General features: G+C 50.4%; 1 protein-coding gene across 1 annotated transcript in view; it reads left to right on the forward strand.

The window, feature by feature from the left end:
* The first annotated feature begins 1,295 nt into the window (after window positions 1-1,295).
* LOC138349590 (ciliary microtubule associated protein 1A-like) overlaps window positions 1,296-23,170 on the forward strand; it is a 56,345-nt gene continuing 34,470 nt past the window's right edge. Inside the window, exon 1 of the mRNA XM_069315921.1 lies at window positions 1,296-1,436. Coding sequence (XP_069172022.1) covers window positions 1,425-1,436 — 12 coding nt within the window. The 5' untranslated portion in view covers window positions 1,296-1,424. The remainder of the gene's footprint in view (window positions 1,437-23,170) is intronic.

The following is a 23,170-nucleotide window of genomic DNA, read 5'->3' on the forward strand; positions in this document are numbered from 1 at the left end:
GTGTGTGTGGTGGTGGGTGGAGGTGTGCTGTGGTGGTGTGTGTGGTGGTGGGTGGAGGTGTGCTGTGGTGGTGTGTGTGTGGTGGGTGGAGGTGTGCTGTGGTGGTGTGTGTGGGGTGGGTGGAGGTGTGCTGTGGTGGTGTGTGTGTGGTGGGTGGAGGTGTGCTGTGGTGGTGTGTGTGGTGGTGGGTGGAGGTGTGCTGTGGTGGTGTGTGTGGTGGTGGGTGGAGGTGTGCTGTGGTGGTGTGTGTGGTGGTGGGCGGAGGTGTGCTGTGGTGGGTGGAGGTGTGCTGTGGTGGTGGGTGTGTGGTGGGTGGAGGTGTGCTGTGGTGGTGTGTGTGGGGTGGGTGGAGGTGTGCTGTGGTGGTGTGTGTGGTGGTGGGTGGAGGTGTGCTGTGGTGGTGTGTGTGGTGGTGGGTGGAGGTGTGCTGTGGTGGTGTGTGTGGTGGTGGGTGGAGGTGTGCTGTGGTGGTGTGTGTGGGGTGGGTGGAGGTGTGCTGTGGTGGTGTGTGTGGTGGGTGGTGGTGTGCTGTGGTGGTGTGTGTGTGTGGTGGGTGGAGGTGTGCTGTGGTGGGTGGAGGTGTGCTGTGGTGGTGGGTGTGTGGTGGGTGGAGGTGTGCTGTGGTGGTGTGTGTGGTGGGTGGTGGTGTGCTGTGGTGGTGTGTGTGGTGGTGGGCGGAGGTGTGCTGTGGTGGGTGGAGGTGTGCTGTGGTGGTGTGTGTGGGGTGGGTGGAGGTGTGCTGTGGTGGTGTGTGGTGGTGGGTGGAGGTGTGCTGTGGTGGTGTGTGTGTGTGGTGGGTGGAGGTGTGCTGTGGTGGTGTGTGTGGTGGTGGGTGGAGGTGTGCTGTGGTGGTGTGTGTGGTGGGTGGAGGTGTGCTGTGGTGGTGTGTGTGGGGTGGGTGGAGGTGTGCTGTGGTGGTGTGTGTGTGTGTGTGGTGGGTGGAGGTGTGCTGTGGTGGTGTGTGTGTGTGGTGGGTGGAGGTGTGCTGTGGTGGTGTGTGTGTGGGATGGGTGGAGGTGTGCTGTGGTGGTGTGTGTGTGGGGTGGGTGGAGGTGTGCTGTGCTGGTGTGTGTGGTGGGTGGTGGTGTGCTGTGGTGGTGTGTGTGTGGTGGATTTAGGTGTGCTGTGGTGGTGTGTGTGTGGTGGGTGGTGGTGTGCTGTGGTGGTGTGTGTGTGGTGGGTGGTGGTGTGCTGTGGTGGTGTGTGTGTGTGGTGGGTGGTGGTGTGCTGTGGCGGTGTGTAAGGTGTGTGGTGGGTGGAGGTGTGTTGTGATGGTGTGTGTGTCTGGGGGGGGGTCCCTGCCCCCCTGGGGGTGGGGGTGGCACCCTGGCAGAGGAGGGCAGGAGCGGGCAGCAGGAGAGTCAGTCAGTAAGTTGCTGCCGTGACGAGAGGACGTACGCTCCACCCTGCCGCCCCGCCACTCCATGCGTACAAAGGTATTGTCCCTCACCCGTCTCCTCCAGCCTGACGGGTGAAGCAGCAAGGGCTTCCCCTCACCCGCCTTACCTCTCCCGTCTCCGTAACACTGGCTATAACACTCCGTAGTGAACCATGTGATCGTTCGCTCTACCCAACACCGATTACCTTGCAATTGCTGTGTCATGGAATCTGCAATCGAGTTGTTTATTTAATTACGTCGCCATTTGACGCAACATTTCATTTCTAACACGTCGCATTTTTAACGGAATTGCGCCTTTTGGGGGGAACGTATCAGTTAAAGTATTAAAGCGCCACAATACTGACGTTGTGTACGTGCCGCCGGCAGCATGTGGGTCGCTTAGTTTCCAGCGGTACCGAGTTAGGTAAAACAGTTGCATTATTGACGTAGTGGTAAGTCGTTGGCGGGGTTGAACTTCAGCTCCTCGGTCCCGGCTCTCGTCCTTCAGTCGCCAGGTGTGGCCCAGACTGGTGGTTTCCACGACCTCCACTACGCAGGAAAGTTACATAAAAACGAGAAAAAATATATATATATAATTACACATTATTGAAGATAGGCCATTGTATACTCTGTACGGTGTACTGTACGAGGGTGTACTTTATGTTGAGTACCTGAGACTAACCTGTTAATTATTGGAGGTTTACCGTACAGGTGTGAAGGTACCTTGACACAGTTCCACTCCGGGCCTCCCTGACCCTACGGTCTCCTGTCACCCCCTGCCCCGTACCCTGCCCCTGTACCGTCTCCCTTTGCCCCGTACCCTGGCCCTGTACCGTCTCCACTGCCCCGTACCCTGCCCCTGTACCGTCTCCCTCTGCCCCGTACCCTGGCCCTGTACCGTCTCCCCGTGGCCCTGTACCCTGCCCCTGTACCGTCTCCCCTTCCGCGTCCTGTCTCCACCTGCCCCGTACCTTGGCCTGTACTGCCTGCTCTGGGTGTGGGGTACCCTCGGGAACTGAATGGCACCCAACAAGACGGGCGGGCGCCATGAAGGGCTCCGGCGGGTGGGGAGTGACGGTAAGCGGGTATGTTGACAGTTTATTATGATGGATCAGCCGCATGTACACCTCATGAGGGACGCTGGTTTTAGCAGACTGTTGGTGAGGAAGCTTGGTGCTAACCGGGCTCGTGGTATTGTATGTCAGCCAGGAGATGCTGCCCAGCGACCTCTCCTAATCTTCTCTCCTCGTCGTAACTTAATTCCCGCCAAACACAAACCGAAACTACGACGTTGGTACAACGTTCGAACGAGTTTTAACCCCTAACTAGTTATAACAACCAATATAGCAAGTTGTAACAACGTTCTCATACGTCATAAACACGTTAAGCCAAGATGTAACAACTTTATTACAAGTTGTAACAAGCGGAAAATAGAGACAGTTTCGGTTTGTGTTTCCAGGGATTCGACCAATTCGTTTACAAAAAATTGTTGTTTGTTGCTGAATATTAAAGCACTATGATATTGGCGTGTTCTGTCCTGATAGGTGAGGTGGGTCGCCTTGAATCATATTGTTCTGATTGTGCAAAATTGTTTTCTAACAGTGATAATGCGAGAGAATGTGGCTGGACTCTTAGCTACGCGCTTAACCCTTAAACTGCTCCCGTCGTCTATGGACGATTTGATGCTAACCAGTCGTATTGGTACTTTGCCTGGGAGGTAATCTTAAGTGTTTATATTATCGTAAATCTAAACAATGGGATTACTTTGTTTAAACTCGTTATCATGCTTTAGTTTCATGGTATTGAGATTACCTTCAGGTGGTTCCGAGGATCAATGTCCTCGTGGCCCGGCTCCTGACCAGACCTCCATAGCTGTTGCTTCCCAACATTTTCAGTCGGTGTGGAGAAGTGAGGCCAAGTTCCTCATCCCCCGCCTGCTGCTACCCTTATAACTGTTGCCTTACAGTTTACCTGCTGATTATGGGCTATTCATGCCCGTGCCATCTCTTGAGTGGCTTAATATTTATAAATCAATCTTACCTACTGACATCCACATTTGTTGTCGAATATGGACTTAAATTTATGGATGGACGTAGCTTCTAAAGCTGCTTCTTCCAGTGCATTCCACTATGATTGACCAGCCGTACATGGTACATGTGTTTCCTTATCTTCCTTTGACTTTCAGCGCCGTGGAGAGGGGGAACCTGCTGCCTGGGTAACAGCTTCTTCCCCGAATCAACCTACCCTGGCTTTGCGCCCTGGTGAGGCCACTCCAGACCGACAATCAGAGCGCAACTCCATAGTCTCCTGAGACTGATGGGTGCCTACTATTTCTAGCTGCCACCTGGTTTTTCTCTACTTTCGCAGTGTGAAGATTTCATTGTCTACCTTGTCTATTCCCCTCAGTATCTTGTATGTTGTGATCATATGCCCTCTATTTCCTCTATGCTAAGGTTGAGACTGAGTTCCATTATGTTATCATAGCCTAACCCTCTTTGGCACAAATCTTCTTGACAATCTTTGTACTTTTTAAATTTTGGTTTTGTGCTACATAAGGCGAGGATTCCATGCCGGTGCTGCACATTCCAGTATTGGTCTAACAAACGTTGTGTAAACTGCCTTGAATGAGTTCTGATTTTAATATCAAAACGTTCTTATATTTGCCAGGATCCCATATGCCCTCTATGATAGCCAGTTCGTATGCCCTTGGTGGGATGGTTGGAAATGTATCCACGACCGGCTACCGGTGGGGAGCCGGTCGGCCGAGCGGACAGCACGCTGGTCTTGTGATCCTGGGTTCGATCCCAGCTAGGCGCCGGCGAGAAACAATGGGCAGAGTTTCTTTCACCCTATGCCCCTGTTACCTAGCAGTAAAATAGGTACCTGGGTGTTAGCTGTCACGGGCTGCTTCCTGGGGTGGAGGCCTGGTTGAGGACCGGGCCGAAGGGACACTGAAAAGCCCCGAAATCATCTCAAGATAACCTCAAGATAACTCAGGTCCTTCTTTCAGATTCTTTGAAATTTGAATTTTCAAAATTGAATTTTTAAAATTCTTTGAATTTGAAATTGAATTTTTAAAAATTTGAAATGAATCTCAATGGGAAGACCGTTGCCTTCCCACTTATGGTATAGATGCCTCTTGGTTCTCCTTTCCCATCATTTCCTTTACACTTGCTGGGGTTGACTTCCAGCAACCATTTGTTTGTCCACTCCTGCAGTTCGCCACGGTCCTCCTGCAGTTCCCTGCAATCCTCCTGGTGTTTTTACATTCCTCGTCAGCTTCGCGTCATCTGCAAACATTGATAAGTACGAGCCCGCTCTCTTAGATGGATCACTCACATAAATTGGGCCAGTGACCACCGCTGTTCCTGAGACTTGTGGGAGGAGCCGGCGGCTGAGGGGACAGAACACTGGACGCGTGATCCTGTGGTCCCGGGTTCGATCCCGGGCGCCGGAGAGAAAGAATGGGCAGCGTTTCTTTCAGCCTGATGCTCCTGTTACCTAGCAGTAAATAGATACCTGGGATTTAGTCAGTTATCACAGGCTGCTTCCTGGGGGGTGGAGGCCTGGTCGAGGACCGGGCCGCGGGGACACAAAGCCCCGAAATTATCTCAAGATAACCTCAAGATAACCTGACCCCTACTTGTTACAGTCCTCCAGCTTCAACCCGTTCTCGCAAATTTAATAAGTCAATATTGACTTATTAGTTGCGTGCATAGGTGACATACTAAACATAATAGTTTCCCTTGAAAAGCTTCATAGAAAACACCGACCTTACCTAACCTACTTAGTATGTTAAAATAAGCATCTTATAGCTTCGTAATTACAATTGGTACTTAACCTAATATAGGTATAGGTTAGGTAATAATTGTAATTACGAAGCAATAAGATTCTTATCTTAACATACTAAGTAGGTTAGGTAAGGTCGGTGTTTTCTATGAAGCTTTTCAAGGGAAACTATTATGTTAAGTATGTCACCTATGCACATATTTAATAAGTCAATATTGACTTATTAAATTTGCGAGAACGGGTTGCCAGCTTGAAGCAACCTCTCTCGACTGTGACTGTGCTACTCCTGTGCAGGTCGGTGTTTTGTCCAGTTCTTTTTCTCCGTCTTGTACACTGCCTTTCGTAAGGAACAGTGTCAAGTGCTTTTTGGCTATATTAGGAAAATGGTCTACCCCGCCTCATTCCCCTCCCCCGTCTTATTTTAGTAACCCTGTTATAGAACTTGGTTAATTTTGTCCGGCATGACTTTCTAAATTCATGCCGACCTTTTGTTACATAGTCGGACCTTTCCAGGTGCTCCAGCATGCTCAAGCTGAGTACTTTATCCAGCACTTTACACACAATGTTTCTCAACTGCTGCTGGCTTTACAGCAATGTAAACTCTTGTATGTAATTACACTGGTCTTTAATTTAGTGCCTCCTGTCTAGCCATTTTTGTGTTAATATTGAGGCTGCGCCTTTTTTTCCACAATTCTGGGAGCGTTCTGGTCTCGAGTGTTTAATTAAATATTTTAGAAAATGGGATGACAAGGTACTTCTGCTGTCATAGTGAGTGTGTCAGGTGACACTGATTTTGTCACGTCTAGTTCCTCCAGGTGGTTGTTCTACAGTGACTACTACAATGTCATCCATTGTTTCTTCTAACCTTTCATTCCGCAACCTTGGCTTCACGCCAGAGCCCACCTGAAATATCTTGTCAAGTTCCTCACATAATTCCCCAACATAGTAGAGGAAACTGCCTCTTCCTTCTCACCTTCGTTGTTGATCACTCTGCACGCCCCGTATTATGGCCAGTATGGCGTTGAACCCAGACAACTGTCTGGACACCACCACCAGTACACCCGCCACTCAGCTACAGAGTCCCCAGACAGCTGCAGGACCTGCCTGTTCCTTGTTACGTCTAGATAACCACCTGTTATGCCGCCGGCTCGCCCTTCCAAGCCTCGGTGACAAAGGATGTGACATTGATTGATGATTGATGAAGATTAAGCCACCCAAAAGGTGGCACGGGCATGAATAGCCCGTAAGTGGTAGCCCTTTTGAGCCATTACCAGTATCAAGAGCTGATACTGGAGATCTGTGGAGGTGCGACTGCACCCTGCGTGACTGGAGATGTTTCCCGAGGATGTTACATACACCATATGGGTATAAATACCCGTGACCTCGGTCACCTCGGTTACGGGCTCACCATAGCCCGTGCTACTTGGAACTTTTTATTCTGATTGGCTGAAGCTGAAACAACAAACAGGTGACCTCGGCAGCCTCTCGTCAGGTGGTCATAAACACTGGAGCCCCCGCACGTCACCTCCCTCCCTCCCTCCTCGTGTGCAGGTTTTAAGTGGTTTTATGTAAACACTTTTAGTGTAGCTCTTATTTTGTGTTAGCCAAAGTTTGTATAAATATTTGTATGATTATTATTTCTCATGTGTGCTAGCCAAGTTAACTCAGGGGTGTTTTATAGTGTTCGTTATCTGTTCATTTTGATATTAGAGTAAATTGTGATAGAATTGTGTATATATACTTTTTTGGTCAGAATTCCCGCTTGGTCCTGGTTGGTGGTCTGGTCAACCAGGTTGTTGGATGTAGCTCCTCAGTCTGACGTATGAATTACATATCCTTCAAATTCTGGCTGGACTGAATAAGTGCGAAAATCTTAAATGTTAAAAGAGTAATTTCTTGAACATGATGAGTATCTACGTGAGGAGTTTTCTACGGGCTCACCATAGCCCGTGCTACTTGGAACTTTTTGTTCCAGGTAACGAATCTTTAACAACAACAACAACATGGGGAGTTTCTCTGTGCTCAGCTCTAGTGTATCCCGTACACCTGCTGCATTGTTAGGTTCAGCACTCGTTTCTTGAGTATATTTTATAATAAAGTTCCCACTCCAACTTGGCCAGAAATGGTAAGTCAATGCCAGAAAAGAAGGCAGAGTTTGTGTGGATGTGGGACATTCCTCCAGGCACAAGGATTTCATTCACTTGCACAATTATTTCAGCAAGGCCGGACAGGCGGGGGTGCTCAGAGTGTGAGAACGGACTTCTATGATAAGTCTTTGAACATGCCAAATGGTCCTCCCATTCACATTTTGACCTATGGCTCCTCATTTCGTAGATCGGATAGTTCACACCCACACAAGGCTGAAGGCTGACTCCATACACAGTTTCAAATGTAGATATGATAGAGCCCAGTAGGCTCAGGAATCTGTACACCAGTTGATTGACAGTTGAGAGGCGGGACCAAAGAGCCAAAGCTCAACCCCCGCAAGCACAATTAGGTGAGTACAAGCCGAGATCCGTGATTCTTGGAGGGGTGGAAAGTGTGTGTAGATACCTACAATGACAGCACTGCAGAGAGACCTCTTTGTCATGTATTGTGCAAGTTGTTGTTGGTATTTGTCCTGACTAATGTCGAGCAGATGTCAACGTGACTGAAGTCAGGAGGTGGGACCCGTGTGGTGCCCCACACTCTGGTGTGTCTGTGATACCATCATGCCAGTAAACACTGGCTGTTTGACCATGTAATACGACTCTGATGCTTCTGGGAATATCAGTGAGCCGGGCAGCTCTGATATCCTGTACACTCTCTTCAGTATACTTGCCACGCTCTCTAGCTTACTGGGCCTGACAAGTATGTGCGCTTGTCTCCTGTAACTCCATGTTCACTATTTGGGTGTTGATTGGTGCTTCATCACTACCCCCCCCCCCACTCCCTGGCACCCCATCCAGCACCGCCCTCGCCTGTTGGCACACCAGGCACTAACAACACTGTGGCGGTGTGGCGTAGTCCAGGAGCTAGAGCTTGTTCTCCCTGTAGTGCAAAGGGGGGTCACCGCAGTCCTTTCACAAGCGTAAGATCACTGGTTTGAGTCCCATGGCAGGACAAAGTTTTCCTTTCACTTGATGCCTCTGTTCACCTAAGAGTAAATAGGTACCGGTGTGTTGGGCAAGTGTTGAGTGGGTTCCCTCCCGGGGAGGCTCAGTACTTGGTCTCCAGGACCTCCATAACCCTAATCCTACAACCACCCCGCCCCCCCCCCCATCTCTAGTGACCCTCCCTTCTCTTGAGTGCCCCATGAACCCCTTCCCACCTGAGTGCCACCTTCGTCTCTACTCCTGAGTGCCACTTGCACCATTCCTCACTTGAATTCCACCTGCTGCTCTCCCTCCACCTGTCACCTGTGTTCCCTACTCCACAGTTCACCTGAGTGCCCGCCCTGGCTGGCCCTCACACTCTCTCACTAACGGAAGGTTGTGGCTCTGGGGCAACCAACGTGACCTTAGTTGTACCATAGTTGGGGTATGGTCACTAAGTTGGCCAATAACGTCTTGCAAACACAGAAGCGCACGCACGCACAGGAAGCCGCGCACGCGCACATCCAGAAACATGCATGAATATGGATTCGGGGAAGGGAAATCGCGCTTGGCCAACTGGCAGAGAGTTTTACGACAAGATAACATCAATCAACCAAAAGAGAAAGGGCTGGGCAGACTGCAGCTTCCAGGAGTGTTAGAGAGCTCTTGGGTGTTCCACACAAGCGACTACTGTGCACACCTGAGCAGCAGGCTGGCTTGTGTATTGGGAACCGTACACAGTTGGCTCAAGGAGTACCATACAGGAAAGATACACATGTTCACAGCGAGAGGTATCAGGAAGGCAAACTGTGCTCATTATGTTCCCTAACATAAACGACTTTCCAGATGAAATATCATTCGTATACATGTTTGCTGATGATGAAACACCAATTAGGATAATCAGAACGGAGGAGGACTGCTGTACATTAGAGAGAGATTTGGAGAGCCTTCAGAGGTAGCCTGAAACATGGCTACTTGACTTTAACCCGGATAAATGTAAAGTTATAATAACAACCACAAATACAGTACATAATAAAGGAGAGACGAGCACTCTCCCTCCTTCACTTTACAAGTAAACATGCCCACAAACACAAGGGTTGAGGCACTGCATTAGACAGCTGGCAAGTTAGGCTCAGGAGCTAGAGCTCTATCCAGCACCCACATTTAGGTAAGTGAACACGACTATTGTCCGGGTTATATGGTCGTCCTGGCTCTTGTCTCCCACATGTATATATGCTGATTAGCATTGTAAATGTGTGGCCACGGCTGTGGTAGAAAATAATAATAATAAAAAAAAAACAAAAAAAACACACACTAAGGTGTGGGGGGGGGGGGTAGTGTTGTTGTTGGGGCACCTTGTACCTCTCACTCTCTCTCTCCCTCTCACTGGCTCCCTCTCACTGGCTCCCTCTCACTGGCTCGCTCCCTCCCTCTCGCTGGCTCCCTCTCTCCCTCCCTCTCACTTGCACCTGACTATGTTGACCAGACCACACACTAGAAGGTGAAGGGACGACGACGTTTCGGTCCGTCCTGGACCATTCTCAAGTCGATTGGGATTTCTCAAGATAATCGACTTGAGAATGGTCCAGGATGGAAACGTCGTCGTCCCTTCACCTTCTAGTGTGTGGTCTGGTCAACATACTTCAGCCACGTTATTGTGACTCCTCGCCTGCCTGCCTACCTGACTAACACCCGCCCTCCTTAACCTCTGTAACACCTGTCCTCCTACCCACATCTGACAAACACCCGCCTCCACACGCAGATGAGAGTAGTGTCTATATTGGCAGAGTTGGTGGTCATAGTTGTGGCAATTACCTTATCAGGGAAAAGGAGAGCAGAGTTGTATCCCCCCTCAACCCCCCCCGAGGGGGGGGGGGGTCCAGCAGGTGGTTCCCCCATAACCGTAAGGACAAGACGGCTACAAAATTTGAGAAGAGACTTAGAGATGAATGTAATTCCAACACTCACACCAGCGGTACACATGAACACGGTAATATCAGCGGCATGTGCGACGCTCCTATATATTTAACAGTAACTTAATAAGGAGGAGACAAATTTTAAGCCAGTCTACAAAACATAAAGCGCGCAGGACTCGTAATTCTGTGGCGCGGGTTCGATTCCCGCACGAGGCAGAAACAAATGGGCAAAGTTTCTTTCACCCTGAATGCCCCTGTTACCTAGCAGTAAATAGGTACCTGGGAGTTAGTCAGCTGTCACGGGCTGCTTCCTGGGGGTGGAGGCCTGGTCGAGGACCGGGCCGCGGGGACACTAAAAGCCCCGAAATCATCTCAAGATAACCTCAAGATATTTGAGTGGACTATGAAGCACCGGCCTGGAATCTGCGCGTAGTGAAGCATGGAGACCAAACGCCCGGAAACAGTACAGAAGTCTGCCACAAGATTGGTGCCGGAGCTAAAGGGGGCTAATCTTAAGTATAGAGGAGAGGAGGATATGATTACAACATACATGATACTAAGGGGGAAGAGACAGTGGACAAGGACAATCTCTTTGAGTGTGACGAGAGGACATGGCGTGGGGAGGGGAAAAAACAAATGGGTGAAATGTAAGGAAATTCTCGCGCTCTATTATTTAAATGCACTAAAAGAAGTTGTGGAAGCCGCCTCCATCCACAATTTCAAGGCCATGTTCAACAGTGATTTCGAATATCAGGGTAGTGACATTACCCGGCACCAGGAGCAGTACACGAGGCATAACGTGCTGGACCTGCCTCCCAGTTGTCAGAGAGGGCCAAGCTCCCACCACCACCACCAGGTACCACTACCACCACCAGGTACCACCACCACCACCAGGTACCACCACTACCACCAGGTACCACCACCCCCACCACCAGGCACCACCACCAGGTACCACCACCACCACCAGGTACCACCACCAGCACACCGTCACTGCTGGTAACACAATGCACCAAAGCCCCGTGGGGCCGTGTTACAGGGCAGAGATCAACAAGACTGCCGTTGCCGATAAGAGAATGATCAACACAAGCATGTGGGTCACTGCCACCAGTCATGTACACCACAGGTCAGCGAGGGCTGGCCGGCCGACCTCTCTCACACACACACACACACACACACACACACAGCGAGAAGTTACACATAGTCCTCGGCCTATGTCTCTCGTTATCGACCCGTGTGGTCTTTGCCGAGCCTGTGGGCCTACCTGTGGGCTGAAGGTGGCAGTAAAGCGGGCGCAGAGCTCTTGAAGGCGGGCCCAATATCCCTCCAGAATAATGGTGACTTTTGGTGATGTCTTGAAGTCGTCATCCTGCTTCCTTCAGGCCCGGGGGGCGGGGGGGGGGAGGACCAACAGGTCTTGGCGGCCCGGGGGGCGGGGGGGGGGGGGGACAAAAACTACTAAAAGAACAATGTAATGATGATCTTTGCCTGAAGACAAACCTTTGTATTAGTGGGACCTGTCGAGGGACGCCTGTGGTGGTGTGTACCGAGGTGAGCGGCTTATATGTGGGCGTGGGCTGTGTGTGTGTGGGCGTGGGCGGGGTGTGTAGGCGTGGGCGGGGTGTGTGGGCGTGGGCGGGGTGTGTGGGCGTGGGCGGGGTGTGTGGGCGTGGGCGGGGTGTGTGGGCGTGGGCGGGGTGTGTGGGCGTGGGCGGGGTGTGTGGGCGTGGTGTGGACAGTTATTGTTGATGCTGTACGATGGTGGAGCTTTGCCAGGTGTGGTGGACGTTCCCTGTGATGGTGGTGGTTTGTAGTGATGGTGGTGGTGATGGGGTTCTGTTACGGTAGGGTGTTGACCGAGGTGGTGATGGTGGTGGAGGGGTGACTGTGGTGGCCGCCGGTGTGTGCGGTTGACCCCACTCCCTAAAGAAACTGGTGTCAGCGACTGTGGTGGTCATATAAGGTGTGGCTCTAGTATCTGGCCGCCAGACAGGTGTTGGACAGCTTCCGATACACGTAAACCCTCGACCCTCACACCATCAGTCCTGGTAGACACTGGTAAACAATTCGTCAAATATTTGATGAATTTATTCCAAGACTTAGGGATAAATACAGAGGTGTAGCCTATTCCTCGGTGGCGGCCTTAATCACCCTAAAGAGGTTAATAGGCCTTAAGCTCGACTGCAGATAAAATTCGTATAATAAGTCACACGTGTTCGGAGTTGGGAACCTTCATGACTCCATACTTGACTTCATGTATTCCGGGGAACATAGGAGTAAGGACCTGCCCGAAACGCTACGCGTACTAGTGGCTGTAAAAGAATGTAACAACTCTTGTATATATCTCAAAAAATAAAATACATGCTTATTTACGGCTTCATAAGAACAGAAGAAACTCTGGAAGTCTTATTGGCCCATACAGGCAGCTCGGATAAAGCCATAAACACTCGTATGTCTAACCTACGCTTGAAACAATCCAACGACCCCGCTTTTGTTGTCTCCCGATTATTTGTTCCATGGAAAAAGCTTTTACCCCAAATCCATTGCCTTTTTCTGAATGAAAACTTATCCCGTTTGTGTTCATTGTTTCGTGTTCTATTTTGTTTTGAGGTCTTTAAGCAGCCGATTAATATTTCGGGCATTTGTATATTTCCAATTTTTATTGCAAGGAATTAACTTTGTCAACCATTTGTGCTCGCCTCCCGAGATTCTGTTCATGCTATTGTACAGTGTCCTGAACAGAACTGGTTGATACTCGGTTGATGGGGTTCTGGGAGTTCTTCTACTCCCCAAGCCCGGCCCGAGGCCAGGCTTGACTTGTGAGAGTTTGGTCCACTAGGCTGTTGCTTGGAGCGGCCCACAGGCCCACCACAGCCCGGTTGGTCCGGCACTCCTTGCAGGAAACAATCTAGTTTCCTCTTGATTTTGTCCACGGTTGTTCCGGCAATATTTCTTATGCTCGCTGGGAGGGTGTTGAACAACCGCGGACCTCTGATGGACTGTTTGCTTCTGCAGTAGTGTTCTTTTGTCCGGGGTGTGGTCAGGGTAGTGTGGGGAGAGTACTGTGTGGTAGAGGAGTACGTGATGGAGGAATAGTGAAAACACTGTATATTTAACCTCGCCGCCTTAGGGTCCAATTGGTATTTCCTGGTAAGCTCTCCAAGCAAGGCTCGTGGCGGTATTCCCCGTGCTTAGCACTACTAAGACAAGGGATCTGTTCCGTTGCATTGTTAATAGTGTTTTTACCGAGGGAAAAAGTTGTTCTATTGAGAGCGGAAAGCATCAGAACAGAGTTAACCTGCCCAGGGACGACATGATACATTCCGTTTTTGTCTTGTCTTGCGGCGTGACAGGTGCGCATCCGGTGGGTCGCGGAGGCCAGCTCGCGTTCACGCCACCTCATTCCCAGCGCCCGACTCCAACGGCCGCCTCCCGTTAAAGTCTTCTTGCGCGGAGACCAGCTCGCGTAGTTTAAGGGCTTCAAGCAGAGACCAGGCGTCGTGGAGACCAGCTCGCGCTCAGGTCAGCTCCCGTGAAGGACATCTCTACGCGAGCCCGCATCTCATATTGACCGGTTGATCATGTTTCACGATACTGTACTCTTGTATTAATGCGTACTCTGTATAAAAATGATAGCATTGGCATCTGGTTATGGTAGTACATGGATACCGTAACGTCTCAGATCTGTTCCCCTACCCTAAGTCTCGAGCGGGTTCCGAGGCTCCACCACACCAAAGGTTTCTGCAACAGATACGATACTTGTTTGATCCTTCAAAAATACAGTAGCCATGTCTCATAGAACGCTCGCTGACTCTAGACGGCTGCCTAAAACAATGAAGGCTCTTAGAAGTCCTTAAAATACCCCTAGGGCTCCAAAAGTTCTAAAGCCACCGAAAGGCTTAAGAATTGCTATAACACAGACCCGCTACCGATCTCTAAGCCACGGCAAAGAGCTCCAGAAGGTCCTATACACCCAAGTGCCTCAGACTCAGATGTGTGAGTGTACGAAAGCACCCTCTGATAACCCCTGAATGACGGAGAGGGTTTAGGGACGGGGCTCTGTGTCCCGCTAGAGACACTGGGAAGGTGTAAGAGACAGTTATGCGCCTGATACTTGTTGCTTAGAAACGGCTTCATGGTCTGATTGGCTCAAGTCGGACCTTCCGTCCACTTCATAACCTTTTCATGAACCTCTTCCCCCACATGGGTTGCTTTATGTGGTTTATTATCCCTGGGCGGGAGGTCCGTCGGGGTGTGGTGGGGTTCCTTCATGTAGTCGACTGCTCGCGTGTATAATATGTAGTTTTTACTTTCAGTGATGCGATAAGTGGCCGAACAAGGCCCAGAGCGGCTGTCCTAATGCCCAGCGATACAGCTTTTTGCCCAGTAGTGGCGAGAGGGTAAAGTGGGCATGGGTATCCACTACCCACCTCGGACCAAGGCCTCCATCACACAAGATATTCCCCCACCTGCTGCTGACACCCCCCGACACCCCCACCTGCTGCTGACACCCCCCTACACCCCCACCTGCTGCTGACACCCCCCTACACCCCAACCTGCTGCTGACACCCCCCGACACCCCCACCTGCTGCTGACACCCCCCTACACCCCCACCTGCTGCTGACACCCCCCTACACCCCCACCAGCTAACACCCCCCCCTACACTCCCTGCTAGTAACCTCACGCCCTGTATAACAAGTGTATATGAAGCCTTGAGATGAGGACGTGATCGCACTCCTACTGCCTTCCTCAACACCGCATTAATTGAAACCTGGAAGTCATCATATACCATTTGCATATGCGTCCCTTTACTTATCACATACAGATTGGTCACTCGTTAAGATAATTTACACTTTTACGCCAAATTATTGTTCTTCGAATGATGAGAACTTGGCGAGCGGATGAAGTCCAGCAAGAGGTCCTGGCAAGGTTAGGTGGGTGGCAGCAGGCATGAGGGAGGAGGAGGTGCACTAGCTGGAGATGGACGGGATCTCCTCCAGCCAGGAGACCCCTGTCAGCACAGACAGGAGCTCCTGACGGTGAAGAGGTGAGTCAGGCAGGTGGTGAGTCAGCGTGCCTGGCTCAGACGCCTGGTGGGCGTGTGTAGGCGGGCGTGGGTATCCTGCCAGGTACACCCGGGAGGCACCGCCCTTCTCCTGCCCTCGTCAACATCATATTGTATCCAGACTGTGAGGGCACCGTACACTGGTCTTGTGGGGGGGGGGGGTTCCTTGTGAGGGTTTCAGTGGTGGTGTAGGTGGGAGACGTGGGGGTTGTGTGGTGCAGGGGGAGGGGACGTGGGTGTCGACGGTGGATACTCCCCTTGCATCTCCTCGTCCTTGTATGTTCCATAAGGGTGTGTCCTTGTCAGTGCTCTCGGTATGCTAGAGTATCTTGCATGCAGTGATCGTATCCCCTCTAATTCTTCGCTTTTCCATTGATGTTTAATCTAGGCAATATAGTTTTCTCGTGCTTTACACCCTTCACGTCTCGAACGAATGTGAGGACAAATCTCAAACATTTTCGCCCTGTTTTATAACGGCCTAAATAAAGGCTCCAGGCTGGCGCTGCGTACTCAAGAGTATTGGTCTTGCGTACGTGATATTCAAGGCGCCAAATAACTATTTAAATTCCTGAAAAACAGTGTTCACATATGTCAGTCCTTCATGTGTTGCATGTGTTACCCTAGCTGTGTTTGCCTTGGCATCTTAAGAGGCATCAAAATTACCATGACAGGTTGCCATTGTAAAGACGGACCTTGTTTTTTGTAATGATTTGTTAGTTGTGCTCTATGGGAAGAGCGTGGCAGTGAATGTCTTGCCCGCTTCCAGTATGGGATCTTAGATTTATAGCACAACGTAAGGGTGTCTGTTCTAGCTGATGACAGTGACAAGAGCTGTGTGTAGCGAGATCTCCTTCCCTGCTGCTACGCCCATCTTGTACTTGTGTTTCTCTGTCATTATGAGAGGGCGTGCTGGCCCCCTGCCCTGTGAGGCTGGTCACTCTCCTTCACACTGGTCCACACTCGCCCCCTCCACTACACCACCTCAGCCCCCATCACCGGTCTTTACCGACTCTCGTAAGGTTGCTGACTTGTAACTCATTCTCTCGTGCGCGTGGTGGAGTAGGTAGTGCAAATTGTTTATTAAACGCGTATCCTCCGCCGGCACCCCAGCACCCCAGGTCACCCCAGGTCACCGTGGATGAAGGTACCAAGTCTTAAACTGGTTTCATACAACATATATTCGTGCCTCTGGAAGCACGCCTGCCTCTGGAGCAGCAGCAGTGTTTTATAACGCTTAAACATACTACCCGCGTGCGTGTGTGTGTGTGTGTGTGTGTGTGTGTGTGTGTGTGTGTGTGTGTGTGTGTGTGTGTGTGTGTGTGTGGCTCATAATAATTGACCCAGCACTCCCAGACGGTTCATAATGCTTATAACGGCGGCTCTGAAGCACTCAACTTGGGGGGGAACTCTCGCAAACTTCTAATATGAATCCAAGAAATCTCGTTTCACATACTTTCAATTATATATTTTGTTTTTGTAGGTCTGCCGATTAAGGCAGCAATACATGGCTACTTAAATGAGATGTTAATGTGGCCATTTTGGTGGCGAGTGTTTGGTACACTGAGAGTCTGAGAGCAGTATACCGAGCAACCCGTTCTCGCAAATTCGTAAAGTCAATATTGACTTATTAACTACGTGCATAGGTGATATACTAAACATAATAGATACCCTTAAAAAGATTCATAGAAAACACCGACCTTACCTAACCTTGTTAGTATCTTAAGATAAGCATCTTATTGCTTCGTAATTACAATTATTATTTAACCTATACCTATTATAGGTTAGGTAATAATTGTAATTACGAAGCAATAAGATGCTTATCTTAAGATACTAACAAGGTTAGGTAAGGTCGGTGTACCGAGAGGTCGTCGACATATTCCAGCCGGTGCAGACGTTAATATTCTCCGAAGAACTGCCGCAAGTTGAGTTAGGCTTAACACGCTCCCTGGAGAGACGTCTTCCTCTCGTACTCGCCTAGTTGTGCTTGCGGAGGGGTTGAGCTCTAGCTCTTTGGTCGTATAGCTCTGGGTCCAGATTCACAAAGCAGTTATGCAAGTACTTACGAACGTGTACATCTTTCTTCAATCTTTGACGGCTTTGTTTACATTTCTTAAGCAGTTTACAAGCATGAACATTTCCCAATCAACTGTTGTTATTGTTATAAACAGCCTCCTGGTGCTTCGCAGCTCATTAACTGTTTAATAATTGTAAACAAAGCCGCCAAAGATTGAGAAAAGATGTACAAGTTCGTAAGTGCTCGAGTAACTGCTTCGTGAATCTGGGTGCTGGCTCTTGTGTATTTGGCCGGGGAATAAGCGTCTCATTCCTCCTGGTAAGGTCTTCCCTCTCCCGTGGGAAGATCTTATTTATCTTGTCAATAGCTGGTCATACTTGCGCGAAATAATGGTATTCTCGTGATGTCTCGGAGCGTCATACGCTGTACACGGGAGACATCTCCAGTCACGCAGGGTGCAGTTGCACCTCCACAGATCTCCAGTATCAGCTCTTGATACTGGTAATGGCTCAAAAGGGCTACCACTTACGGGCTATTCATGCCCGTGCCACCTTTTGGGTGGCTTAATCTTCATCTTCTTCTTCCATACGGTGCTGAAGACTTCTCTAGTTAAACCAAGATGCTGCAGTGAGGTGTTGATCATTGCCATTGATCAGGGCCGGATAGTTCGGTGATTACTGGTCCTATTTACGTCATTAGCGGGGCTGAAGCTGTTTACTGAAGCCACAGCGTGTTGACGAGTCCTTCAAACTGTCCACTGTGTTGCTGCTGGTAATGTTTCCTCACGCTTCTCTCCTCCCCCCTTCTCTCCCCCCCCCTTCTCTCCCCCCCCCCCCTTCTCTCCTCCCCCCTTCTCTCCCCCCCCCCTTCTCTCCCCCCCCCTTCTCTCCTCCCCCCTTCTCTCCCCCCCCCCCTTCTCTCTCCCCTTCTCCCTCCCCTTCCCCCCTTCCTCCCCTTCTCCCCCCCCTTCACCGTCCAGCATAAAGTTCCTTGGGACGCGCTGCGGGAACTTTTAATATATTAAAAGTTCAAGTTTTAACTAAATCGAGAGTATTTGATAGAACTTCCTTGTGTGTTTAGAGACTTTGGGACGCCCGTGTTTGGCCTTTTTTTCTGGATTATAGGCTTCCTGGGGGACAGGAAGCCTGCAGATAGATATGTATCGAGGTCCTTACCTCCCCGCCCCCCCCCCCCCCCCGCCCTAAGGTCGCACCATACTGACCTTTACAAAGATGCAACACTACAATACTTGCTTAACTCCATGGTACACGTTTACTTCTAGGTGAAAAGGTGCATGAGATGAAAGGAAATATGCCTCCCCCCCCACCCTCCATCAATTTGTCTCGGTCGGGGGATTGAACTCGGGATTCCCGATTGCGAGTCGAATGTCGACCTCCCCCCCCACCATACTTGCTGGTCCTTCAGGAGTTAGCAGTGTGTGTGTGTGTGTGTGTGGACCAGGGATGCGTGTGCGGGCGCGCGCTGTGGAGGGCCAGGTGTGTGTGTGTGTGTGTGTGTGTGTGTGTGTGTGTGTGGCGCGAGCGTCAACGGAGCGACACACAGCAGTGTTACCATGTTTGGAGGATTGGGACAATCAGTTGGTCATTTGGTTGGTGGCGGCCTCCAGTTGTTCCTTACCTGTCTCAATGAGGTCATTTAGCCGGCCTGGAGTAAAAGTGACACAATGGGGGGGGGGGGAGGGGGTTGAGGCCGGCACACTCCTCTTAAGGTCTGGCCGAGTGACTCACGCCACCACCGTCGCCTCCTCCTCCTCCTCCTTAGATCTCCGTCTCCTCCTGAGTGTCTAACTGCCGCCGCCTCTCCACCTGGAGTGGTCAGTTAACCCACCTGTTAACTGACCGACTCCCTGTTAGGGAGCCGGTCGGCCGAGCGGACAGCACACTGTACTTGTGATCCTGTGGTCCCGGGTTCGATCCCGTGTGTGTGTGTGTGTGTGAGGGGGGGGGGGACACTCGCCTGGATATACTTTGCAACGTGATGCTTAGTGTCCAACCTTTCAGTCCCCTAACATGTCTCCTCTGCTTATTATTTCTAGTGATGTAAGGTTGAGTGTGGTTTACCTGTGCCTGTATGGCAGTGGTGGTAGTTGAGGCACTAGTCTTGTGGCACACCTGGACCTCTCAAGTTGGGCGCGTCTTACAAGGTAAAGCGAAATCTTTGTTTCCTCTGAAACGAAAATCTTTCGTTTCGTTTCGAAACTTGTTTGTTTCGTCTTGTTTCTTGTGTGCCCGCCTCTCACTGTCTAGGAGAGGTCACATCTGTTTGGCACCCTCGGAGCCGGTCGGCCGAGCGGACAGCACGCTGGACTTGTGATCCTGTGGTCCTGGATGCGATCCCAGGCGCCGGCGAGAAACAATAGGCAGAGTTTCTTTCACCCTATGCCGCTGTTACCTAGCAGTAAAATAGGTACCTGGGTGATAGTGAGCTGTCACGGGCTGCTTCCTGGGGGTGGAGGCCTGGTCGAGGACCGGGCCGCGGGGACACTAAAGCCTCGAAATCATCTCAAGATAACCTCAAGAAGATAACCACCCTTGTAAACCTTACTATTTGTACTTTGCGTTCCCTTGATGTTCAAGTTCTTTGACTTTGCTTCCGTAAACTCTCTCAGGGAGAATTGACCAGTCACACAGCGTACAAGTATTTTATTGTTTCTTTGACTTGCGTTTTTAGCTTCCGTCTAGATCTTCCTATTTGGTCTCATTATATAAGGCTGCCCTTATTCATCTTGTCTTTCTTTTAAGTATTTTGTATGTAGTGGTCATATTCCCTCTAGGCCGTTGCTCCTGTAGAAGTTGATTATGTCCTTATAACATCTCTTCATAGCTTGGTCCTCTTGGTCCTCAAGCACAAACTTTCTTGCAACCTCTGGACTTTTTTTTTTTACTTTTTTCACGAAATATAGATTCTATACCAGCACTTTTTTTTTTTAAATTGTGTAATTTCGTAGATTGTGTAAATTATCTTAAGTGTTTATTTAGGATTTCAGACGCTTTTCTTATGTTTGCTAGCTTCCTTTATGCTGCTGTTGTTGTTGTTGTTTTCCCAGTGTCGGTGCCCAATGGTATTATATTAACTCCAGTTTTAGTTTCTTGTCAATCCTGTGATTTCATTTTCCTTATAGTTCAGTTTCGTTTTAATCTCTTCCCTTGCCATTTCCGTAATCTTGCACTTGTTGGGACTGAACTCTAGCAACCATTTGTGTGTTCCTGCAAGCTGTTCATTCGGCACAGTGTTGCCCTGCTTCGTTTGTACTCGTGTGGCTCGTCCTGGGCAATCACTGGGAGGTGTAGACTCGCCTCGTGTGGTACCTCCCTCACACTACCAACTCTCGGTCCTTCCACTCCAATGTCAGTTCAGTGAAGGGCTCCCTGGCATCGCTGGTAACCTACCCTGGCGCGATGTGCTCTATCTCCCATACCTCTGGTTGATTGTCCTCTTATGTGGCTCAAAGTCCTCGAAAAAGAGTTCCGTATCTTGTGGCACAATGGTAGGAACACTCTCCTCCTTGATGGTGCTGTGAGTGGCTCTCAACATCCGGAGCGTCCGGCAGGCCTAGCTATAAGTGTGCTTCCCTGGAGCCTCGGTGGGTGAGGGGAAGCATATGGTCACAAGGTGTTACATGGCCGAGAGACGTCATATTTCAGCGAGGGGATAGACATGGTGTGGTTCGTTTTCTATCACCCAGTGCGCCTGTTTCCACAGCAGTATATAGTTCCCAGGAGTTTGAATCTGTATAGTTCATTCTTGGGGGGGGGGGTTCCGCAGTATAAGCCTAATGTGTGCGTGTATGTAATGTGTACATATTCACACACACACTGGCATTGTCTCTCCGACACAATTATAATTAGTGAAATTTAAGTGTTGAATAGTTATACCTGGAACATACCTGGAGAGGGTTTCGGGAGTACTACTCCCGAGCCCAGCCTGGGGCCAGGCTTGACTTGGGATAACTTGGTCCAACAGGCTGTTGCTTGGAGCGGCCCGGTATAACTGTAGAGTGTCGGTAATAGGAAGCCGGTGCCTCGCTTGTCACGCCCCCAGTAGCCAAGGGCGAGACTGAATCCATGCTATACTCTGAACGCTGAATCCATACTCATCCCGTTATTGGTCAGACCCAGCGGAGCTTAACCTGCCTGACCAAGTGACGTCTTAACTCACAGTGTCGAGGAAGGACCGTCTCTCAAGGAAGAAGCCTCTTAGAGTTTACACTGAGGTAGTCGACTAACTCCTGGGTACAAGAGCAATTGGATCAGGTACCGGATCCGGTTAGGGTATTGGACGTCATATTCCAGTGGACATGTTCTGGAGAAGTAGTTCATTCAACGGCGGTGACGCGGATTCAACGTCACTTGAGCATGTTTTTGCACGCTGGGGTCCGGCTCCCCCCCCCCCCTTCCCCAGAGGGTCGGGTTGTTTGCAGACAAAATATCCTCCAGTAACGTTAAATGAACGTCTGCTCAACGCTGGATTGACGTCGAATTCCCGGATTTTCCTGGGGACCGGGGTGACGGGGGGGGGGGCGTCTTCACCCACCTTGACACATTCTCAACATGCTCAGTCTTGATCTACATGGAACTTTAAATGTATAAACAAATCCACAAGGGCCGTGACGAGGATTCGAACCTCGTCATATATGTCATTACATGTATAAAATACTTTGCATATGATACCAGAAAATACCGAGATGTTGAAACGTGAGACAAGGAGTCCTTGCCGTGTGAGGCTCTGTGGTGAAGGGCAGTGGTGCCTGCAGGCGAGAGCCTCCACACTGCCAGGCTCCAGCCGGAGGTCACGCCCCTGGCCAGCATGTGGGAGAACTGGCCCCATGAGCGGGTCTTCTGGCCGAGTTGATTACTGTGGGAGTGGCAGCAGCAGCCGCCAGGGGGCGTAGTTCCAGATAGTTCTAGACCGTTGATCTTCGTCAGTAGTGGGAGGCGCGGCCTCCGCCTGCTGGAGCATAACGTGTGTGGTGGAACATTGATTACCTGCGCCAGGTGACCTTCACGTGTCGTCTTTCTCTGCTGCCTCCGTGCCCGTCTGCCGCGGCCCCTCTGCTGTGCTCCCCCCCTCGTCCCCCCGTGCCCGTCTGTCAGCCCCCCTGTCCACCTCAGTAACTAAGACAGGTTCATGGGGGCGTGGAGGAGGAGGCCAATGTTCAGGGCTGCTGCTCCCTCCTACACCACTCAATACCAGGCCTTCACCTAATACTTAACCGAATTACCATTATCACACACACACACACACACACACACACACACACACACACACACACACACGCATGTGCGCGCACACACACGCATGTGCGCACGCACACACACACACACACACACACACACAAAGACGCTTGGGGGATCAACAGGCCTCTGGCAACAGATCTCAGGAGGAATGTGCCGCAAACGGCAGTTCACGACATCATACAACAAGTACTACCTGGAGACTGAGTGACTTGTGTGCAATATTGCTGCAGCCGACTGATCCTGTTGCAGGATATGCATCAGCAGGTGGACGGCTGGGGCCAGCATGCCGCCCCCTCCCCCCCCCCGGCACTCCCCTAGTTGTGCTTGCGGGGGTTGAGCTTCGGCTCTCTGGTCCCGTCTCTCAACTGTCAATCTACAGGTGTACAGGTTCCTGAGCTTCTCGAGCTCTATGATAGTGGGCAGTGGCCGCCCCGAGCCTCGTGCTGAATAAAGTAGCCACATAACATTATTCTCTTGAACGGTATGGTCAGCAGGTGATATTTAATCATGGCTGCCATTTTTAGTTTTCCTGGGTGATGGAGCAGAGTGGAGGAGGTTGGTGGGCCGGGGAGGCATCATTATCACACACATTACGTTCACGAGCGTCTCGGAAATCAAAGACATATGAGTATTGATATTGCTTAAGGCTCAACACGTCTCAAAGCTCTAATTCCAACAC

This window comes from Procambarus clarkii, chromosome 82 (genome assembly GCF_040958095.1).
Source record: "Procambarus clarkii isolate CNS0578487 chromosome 82, FALCON_Pclarkii_2.0, whole genome shotgun sequence".
NCBI lineage: Eukaryota > Metazoa > Arthropoda > Malacostraca > Decapoda > Cambaridae > Procambarus > Procambarus clarkii.